At 34.9% G+C, this 8,942-nt stretch overlaps 1 protein-coding gene across 1 annotated transcript; it reads left to right on the top strand.

Annotated features, from left to right (window-relative positions):
- The first annotated feature begins 6,141 nt into the window (after positions 1 to 6,141).
- Positions 6,142 to 7,092, top strand: LOC132176630 (very-long-chain aldehyde decarbonylase CER1-like). Its single transcript, XM_059588895.1, has 3 exons — positions 6,142 to 6,190; positions 6,471 to 6,699; positions 6,870 to 7,092. Exons 1-3 carry the CDS (start codon positions 6,142 to 6,144, stop codon positions 7,090 to 7,092), a joined length of 501 nt encoding a protein of 166 aa, XP_059444878.1.
- The last annotated feature ends 1,850 nt before the right edge of the window (positions 7,093 to 8,942 follow it).

The following is an 8,942-nucleotide window of genomic DNA, read 5'->3' as shown; positions in this document are numbered from 1 at the left end:
ATATATAATTCCTGACGGGCCATGTTTGGCACGTCAGGATTTACTGACGTGCCAAACACAGCACGTCAGTAAATGGTCTCCGTTTTCTGACGCGCCACTTTGACGCGTCAGGAAAAAATAAAAAATAAAAAAAGTCCGCCCTTTTTTTTGAAATTTTTCTCTCTTCTTATTTTCCCTCCAACTTTTTTCCTCTTTTTATTCTTCCCTCCTCATTCATTTTCCCTACACTCTCTCTATCTCCTCTCTCCACGGCAGATGGAAAAAACACAGAAGAAGAAGAAGAGATCCAAGCAGAAGAAAAAAAGAAAAAGGAGAAGATCTAGAGTTCAATGAAGCAGAGAAAGAAAGGGATCGAGGAGAGAAGCAGAAGAAAAAAAAAAAAAAAGAAGAAGAAAGAAGAAGAAGATGGAGAAAAGTGAGACCTGGCCGGAGAAAAGAAGAGAAAGAAAAAGTGAAAGAAAGCCCACATGCAGAGAAATTAATTTCTCTAGTGGTGCAGATCTGCACCGTTTCTCAAGTGGTGCAGATCTGCACCACTTGAGTGGTACCAAGGGGTGCAGAGAAATTTTCTCTGCACCGTTTCTATGATAAATTACAAAATAAAAAATAATTTAAATTAATAAAATTTTTAATTGAAAAAAAAAAAAATTTAATTTTTTAATTTCCTGACGTGTCAATTTTGGCACGTCAGGAAATTTAAATTATTAAAAAAATTAATTTTTCTTTTTTTAATTTTTTTCTGGATTTTTTTTTAATTAAAAAAATTTACTGACGTGTCAAATTTGACACGTCAGAAAATTTTTTGACGTGTCAGAATTTGACACGTCAGAAAATTTTCCTGACGTGTTGGATTTAGCACGTCAGAAATTGCCAATTCCTGACACCCACATTCTTCACGACTGAAATACATCAGGATTGCCCCGTCAGGAGGGTTTACTGACGTGTCAGACAACCTGACACGTCAGTAAACCTATGTCAATAAAAAATCCTTTTTTTGTAGTGAGTCTAGTATAAGTTACATAAAGCATAACCTGGTTCGATCTCTAATAAAGGATTAAAAATTTAGAAAATTATTACAAATATAAAAAAAAAAAAAAAAAAAAAATGTTAGATTTGCATATGGTTTATAACTCGTTTATAACTTGCTAATATGTGTCAACATGTGATTGGAAGGTGCTAATTTTCTTTAGTGACTAAAGGTGCATTTGAGATTACGATTTTACAAGAATAATCCGTGTTTTGAAAAGATATCACTAAACATAATGCGTTTAACATTGCAATTTAAAATAGGAAAAAAAAAAATTTGCGATTTCTATAAGCAAGGCTAGGGGAGGGGGTGCTTATTTGAAAAAAATGTGAATTTAAACAAAAATCACGATTTCGCATAACAAATATTTGATAAAAATGTATTTTTTAACATGTTTTACCAAACCACTTTGTGATTTAAAAAAGTTGCGATTTCAAAAACGCAATTTTAAAAAACACAATTTTAAAATCGCACTTATCTAAACCACAATAACAAACCGACCTTGACTCTAATCACATGTTAACATGTATATATATTAATAAATTAGGTTCACCAAAAGTACTTTATTTGAAATATATATATATATATATATAATTCTTTCTTTGATAACTTAAGGTAAGTATGTGGTTATGAGAATTAAAGAGGATCTACTCCTCAACCACGTACCTTAATTAAGCCCTAATTCATATAAATTTTTGTCAGAATATAAAGAAGTATTTCTCAACTAATTAATGCTGCTTAAGGGCTGGAAAGGAAGGGTGATTAATTATGAAAGCTCAATGAAATCGTGGGCTTAGATAGTGGCAACCAATGTGGAGAATTATTAACATTAATTAGGTAATTATGAAAAAGAGAAAAAAGAAGAAAAAAAAAACTCATAACAGTATTAGTTATGAGCTTCATCTGTCATCTCCAAATCCGCCAAAGAAAATGACATAATATAATATCTTAATTATCTCATTTTCTTTGGTGCTTTTGGGAAGAGAGAGGATGATGTTATTGCTATCTTTTTTTTTTTTTTATATATATCCACATAAAGAGAGAGATTCGAACTAATGACCTCCGCTTCATTAAGTGTGGTCCCAACCGATTGAACTACCTCTTGGAGACTATGCTATCTTTCTTAATTATGCCTCAATGCTCATGAAGAAATTAAAGACGGACTACAAGGTTGGTGGGTGGCTCATGGCAATTAAAGGTTTCATAATGATAATTCTGTTCTATTAATGGTGTTAAAAGAGTTGGTACTATATTTACATTTGGATTTTATTTTAGCCACGTGTTTTACATCTAAACAAAAATGGAAGATATATAATGGGAGGGCATTTTGCTTCCTAATTTTCTCAAACATTTGTCATTCAATTAAGAGGCTTAAGATTCTTCGAATTATTATTAAAGGGAAAATATTCCATACTTATTCATTGATAAAAAGTCGCAAGCAAGAACTCTTAAAATAAAGCAAAAAACTCTGAAGCAAATCATAGCTGAAGCTAAAGTTACAGTCATCAACCAATCAAACCAAACAAAGGCAACAATATCCGCTAACCTATGACTATTCATTAGGTTTAACATTAGATCGGCACCAAACAGATACAATCCAATGCATAGGTCACGCTTATTCCTCGGCCCTGAGAGCAAATAACCCCCATGCCGAAACTCATCTTTCTCAACGCAACAACCAGGATAACGTTCACATCCACAACCCAAAGGTCTGGACCAAAAGCAAAACAGGTAGATCATAGAGGGAGGACAGAGTCTTATTACAAACAAAAAAACAAGAAAGAAAAAACGTGCAGGGAAATAAATCTGGAAAGTAAATAACAAATGCATGGGAAATGGAAATACAACAAAAGGAAGCCCACAATACAGGGAAATAACAGGAGAAGCATACAAAGCGGATGACAGCAGCCGGAAGAAGGCCGATCGCGTGCTGGCCGGAAGCCGACGCGGAGGGTGGTGTTAGAAGCTCATCGCGGGGGGCGCGTGGAAAGACCCAACAACAGACGGTGGATGACAAAGCAAGTGCGGAGGAGATCGGCAGTGCACTCAAAGAAACTGGGGGAAGAGTTTGAGTGAATCCCCCAAGAGCGGCACTCACAAAGTGTGCCAAACAAATAAAAACAACAAGAAACAAACACAAACACAACGAGAAACAAACGGCAAATAACAGGCAAAAACTGGAATGGAAAAAAGCTACAAAAACAGAACAGAAACAAACCACAGTCGGAGTGACAGATCCAGTGCGAAAGGTGGGATGGACACTGACGGATCAAGAGAGCAGGAAGGTGGGCCACGCATTGAGGTGGGTCAGACGGAGGAAGGGAGATCGAACCAAGGCAAGCTGATCCAAAGCCAAGCCCGACCTAGACAAGACGTAGCAGATATAGATGGCGGTGGAAAAAGATGGCACGGTGGAGAACGGCTATGCGGGTACAGCAGCAAAGGGAGAAGGGCAAAATGCCAGAGAACAAGACAAAAAGGAAAAGGGGTGACACAGAATGAGGAAAAAAGCACAAGCCGAAGAGGGAGGGATGAGGCAACGGAGCTAAGGGAATCAAGTAAATAGGCTAGCTGATGTAGATTGGAATTCAAGGCTTATCTTATCTTATCTTATCTTTTAGTCTTTTATTAGGTTTCTTTGTTAGTCGTTTATTCTATCTTATCTTTTAATCTTTATTTGAATTAGGTTTCTTTGTTATTCTTTTATTTGGTTTAGTTGTCTTTCATAGACTTCTAAATTAACTTTATTTCATTGTTATTTTAAGGCTAGAAGTCTTGGGCTATAAATATATGCTTATAGCCTTTAACAATTCAGTTTATGATTATTATTGAGTTTGTTTTATAAGAATTACTCAGAGTTGAGTTTCTTTGTGTTTTTCCTTAAACCATAGATAGAATCTATAGTTTTTAAGAAAATTTCTTAGATTCGTGTGATATTTTCACAATCTTAGGAATATTTATCCCTTCTACTTGCTGTTTTTATTGTTCACTACAATCCTACACTGCATCAGTTGGTATCAGAGCCCCAATTTTCTTTCCATGGCACCGCCAAACACAAGAAGAAGGGGCAACCGCTTTTCACATCTGGAGGATGTGTATGAACGTAAGGAAGCAATCGGTGAAACACGCACGGAGGAGCAGTGGCAACGCATGGTGGATGAGGTGGAGATGTTGCAAAAAAAATTAAAGGCGAATCAAGCGGCCATTTGTTGGCAACGAATGGTGGATGAGGTGGAACTACTACGGAAAGAAATAGAGATCTTCACAACCCGAGCTGACAACCAGGGTAGCCCTAAAGTTCGTCACCATCGAACGAATCAACGCTTTGTGGATGAGGATAATGTGGTTGTCGATCATAGGGCGCATTCTGAAAAACAGAGAGCACGATTTGAGAAGGAGATGCCGCGACAAGCCAACTTGACCATTATTCGCGAGCCTCAAATTCATCAACCAAATCCATATCCTGTGGAGGAGGAAAGGAAATCTATGGATGAAGAGTTTCAGGAATCCGAGTTCATTGATGAAGAATTTAGACATGAAGATGTTGAACATCCTTCACAAGGATTTGGGGATTGGGATTCCCCACCAACCTATGATGAGGATCCCGAAGAAGATGACTCATGGGAAGAGGAAAGGCCTACGGAGGAGCACGAAAAAGATGGATTTTTCCCCATGTTTGGTGGTCTCTATCCAAAAGAAGATGGCCAATTGGAAGAGGAAGGGCCCACGGATGTCATTGTCAATTATGAAGAGGATGGCATCGCCGATTATGAAGAAGTTGAAGAAGACCTTCCAAGTGCATTACCTAATTTTAGTGATGAAAAATTAGGTTATGTTGATTTACTTGGTATTGAAGATATTTTAAATTCTCCTAACGAAGATTATAGTGAGTTTTATGCGGATGAGAAAAATTATATGTTCACAAGGGAAACAATGGTTGACCCCTTCTTGAGTATCTTCATGGCACATGGAAGGAAGAAGGAACGAACGAAGAGCAAATCTGCAGTATTGCCAAATGGTGCATGGGGCTTTCATGACAACCATCAAAGTATTTTGATGATGAGAAGCGTCACGTTTATTTTGGGGTGTTGCCTTGTTGTGATCTTGAGGAACGGAGAATTGAACGAGTTAACTGGGCACCCGAAGGACAGTGGAAGAGACAGTCCGAATTCGAGGGCGAATTCTCTCCAATCTCGGGAGGATGATGTGGATTGGAATTCAAGGCTTATCTTATCTTATCTTATCTTTTAGTCTTTTATTAGGTTTCTTTGTTAGTCGTTTATTCTGTCTTATCTTTTAATCTTTATTTGAATTAGGTTTCTTTGTTATTCTTTTATTTGGTTTAGTTGTCTTTCATAGACTTCTAAATTAACTTTGTTTTATTGTTATTTTAAGGCTAGAAGTCTTGGGCTATAAATATATGCTTATAGCCTTTAACAATTCAGTTTATGATTATTATTGAGTTTGTTTAATAAGAATTACTCAGAGTTGAGTTTCTTTGTGTTTTTCCTTAAACCATAGATATAATCTATAGTTTTTAAGAAGATTTCTTAGATTATTGTGATAGTCTCACAATCTTTGAAATATTTATCCCTTCTACTTGCTGTTTCTATTGTTCACCACAATCCTACGCTGCATCACTAGCTCACCAAACAGAGGGGGCGAGGGGAGGAGGGAGGCATCCAACGGCCGTCCCTCCTTCCCAAACCTGGGTTTACCTTACCTGTGCAGCGCTCTAGAGAAAGAGCTAGGGTTTGGGTTTACCTTACCTGTTCTTCTCTTATATCCCAATGTGATTCTTCGAATTACTGCAGTATAAAGGTTTAGGGTTCTTTAAATTACCCTATTATCTTAAAATTATCTTAATTACTTCTCTTTTTCATTACCTATATATATATCCCACAATGTTGATGTGGTAGTCTTAATTAATTAACATTCCGATCATTGTGGGGTATTTTTTTGTAAAATTAATGTATAGGTCCATAGGATTCTTTGAATTACTGCACTATAAAGGTTTATGGTTCTTTAAATTACTCTATTATCTTAAAATTCTCTTAATTACTTCTCTTTTTCATTGCCCTCAAAATGCATGCACAAGAGCATGCATTAGAAGTATGGCTACCAGACCAGGGATCCTCATTGACTGGCAGCCTCTTGGGAGCTTCAAGGGTATATATATATATTATTCCTTTAATATATAGGACATAGGACATGCATATATGCTACAAAAAAACAGAGATTTAGTGACGTGTATACAGTGTAGAACAACGTCAACAAATGAATCTTTTCATAGTATCCATAAACTGTGCAGTTTAGTTATGAATACTATTGAAAGATTCACTTGTTGATGTTGTCGTACACAAGAAGTTTTAGCATCATTGTTAATTCCTTTAATTTATATACATTATTTCTTAACTTAATTTTTTTGGCCTGCTGTTGGGAATTAAGTACATGATTTTGGCTCCATGGGCGGTTCATAGCACTTACTCGTTCATGGTAAAGGGTGAAAGTGAGAGAGACATCTTCAACATCCTTATACTTCCATTCCTTTTGTCGAGGATGCTGCACAATCAAATATGGATTTCTCTAGCACGTTACCGAACAGCCAATGGCAATCATCGGATCGTGGACAAAGGTATTGAATTCGAGCAGGTTGATAGACAAAGGAATTGGTATGTATACTTTAACTTCCTCAGCTATCATCACCTTGTTTGTATTTAAGCCATTGTTGTTCGTTTGAGAAAATTTGCTTTCCACGAATAATAATGATAATAACAATAACATAAGATATTTCAAGCTTCCATATATGCATTGACACTTGATTTGTTTCTTTTGTTTACAGGGATGACCAGATCTTGTTGAATGGAATATTATTTTACGTATTGTATATGATTCTTCCTGGGACTCATAACATGCCATTCTGGAGAAGCGATGGTGTGGTTATCATAAGTCTTATTCATGCGGGTCCAATGGAGTTCCTCTACTACTGGTTTCACAGAGCATTGCACCACCACTACCTCTACTCTTGCTACCATTTCTCACCACCATTCTTCCATTGTAACTGAACCAATTACTTGTAAGATACTTTCTGTTATTACATTTTATATATATGTGTGTGTTGAAATATAATAAAGCTATGACACCATATTGACGTTAATTTGTGGGAAAATATAAAATAAGAGAATAATTGTGGAAACAAAAGAGATACAAAATTTACGGGTGGTTCGGTGCTAATTGACTTAGTTGTTTACAGTACTAGATAGGTCCATATGTATAGTTGTATCTATACAAGTAAACATAAATCGACTTATACTAAGCAATATAAATCAATAATATAAAACCAGAATATATTTTAACAATTTATTTATATGAGAAATGCCAGAGCATCTATCACTACAAAAAAAAGGCCATTTCTTCACGTGGCAAACAGTAAAAATTTTTTGGCACGTCAGTAAATGCTGACGTGTGAAAAGTAGCACGTCAACAAATTATTTACTGACGTGGTAAAAGTTACACGTCAACATTTATTAACGTGTTGAAAACAACATGTCAGTATTTCCTGACGTGTTATAATTAACACGTCAGTAAATTTGAACCAAATTAAATCTGACGTCATTTTAAATTTAATTATTAATTGATTGATTATTTACTGACGTGTCAAATACTGACACGTCAAGAATTATTGACGTGTCACTTTGACACGTCAAGAAATATTGACGTGTTACTTTGACACGTCAACATTTATTGACGTGTCAAAGTGACACGTCAGCAAAGATTCTATGACGTGTCACTTTTGACGCGTCAAGAAGCGTATTGGCGATGTCACTTTGACCGCGTCAAACTGTGGCGTGTCACTTTGACGATCAATATTTCTCTTAACGATATTAAAAGAGTGACACGTCAGTAAATATAATATATATATATATATATATATATATATATATCTATAGGATTGATCCCAACATTATCAAATTAATTTAATATTGTACAATATGATTGAATTCCAATTAACATTCAATAAAATTAATTTTTAGAAAACAAACACCGGCCAGTACTTTAATATATATATATACTTCTCTTTTATAACACGTACCGTAACCCATGCCATTTGAACATTCAAAATTAAAAAAAAAAATAAGAAAATTCCCAACTGTTAGCCATGTTTTACTCGAGATACCGTATATATATATATAGCAAAACCATGCAAAAGGATATATATATAACATGGCTATTTAACGTGCATGCATGGTTCAAATTAGACTAAAGGATATATATATATAACATGCATTTTTCTCGATCTCATTCATTTAATTATGAGATACCAAATTTGGTATTTCATTAATTAAAATAATTAAAGTAACAATATTGGTGATAGATGATATTAAAGTTTTGACAAACACACACACACACATATATATATATATATATATATATATAAATCATGCACGCTATATATTATTTAGGTTTGAGCCATGCACGTTAAAATGAAATTGTTGTTTGTAAGAGTAACTGCACTATTCACGTACATAAAATAAAACCAAATACATGAGAACTCAAATGAAATACAAAAGAGGAAAACATAAATTATATTAGTATTAATATAATTAATGCTATATTAATTATAAACATATAAACGTACATGTATATATATACATACAAAACAGACAAATATTAGTTATATTAGTATTAATATATATAATTAATACTATAACATATATATAAACATATTTATATATATACATATATTAAATAATTCCTGACGTGCCTATGTGGCACGTCAGGAACGTGCGTTGGGAAGGCCAGCGCCTGCTGGCCGTCCCATCGCACGCATACACAGTTGTTTTAATCATCATTTTTTTTTCTTTTGTTTTTTTGATTTTCCCTGATATTTTCTCTCTTTCCCCTGCTATTCCAT

Source organism: Corylus avellana, chromosome ca1, assembly GCF_901000735.1.
Source record: "Corylus avellana chromosome ca1, CavTom2PMs-1.0".
NCBI classification, from domain to species: domain Eukaryota; kingdom Viridiplantae; phylum Streptophyta; class Magnoliopsida; order Fagales; family Betulaceae; genus Corylus; species Corylus avellana.
The sequence above is the reverse complement of the archived record's forward strand: the minus strand, read 5'-3'. Positions and strand labels throughout refer to the sequence as shown.

What these genes read in the sequence shown, in the direction of transcription:
- LOC132176630 (XM_059588895.1), top strand. Translation starts at nt 6,142, where the DNA reads ATGGCTACCAGACCAGGGATCCTCATTGACTGGCAGCCTCTTGGGAGC. An exon ending in CTGGCAGCCTCTTGGGAGCT is followed by an intron (nt 6,191 to 6,470) that starts TCAAGGGTATAT and finishes TGCTGTTGGGAA; the next exon opens with TTAAGTACATGATTTTGGCT. An exon ending in GTTGATAGACAAAGGAATTG is followed by an intron (nt 6,700 to 6,869) that starts GTATGTATACTT and finishes TTTTGTTTACAG; the next exon opens with GGATGACCAGATCTTGTTGA.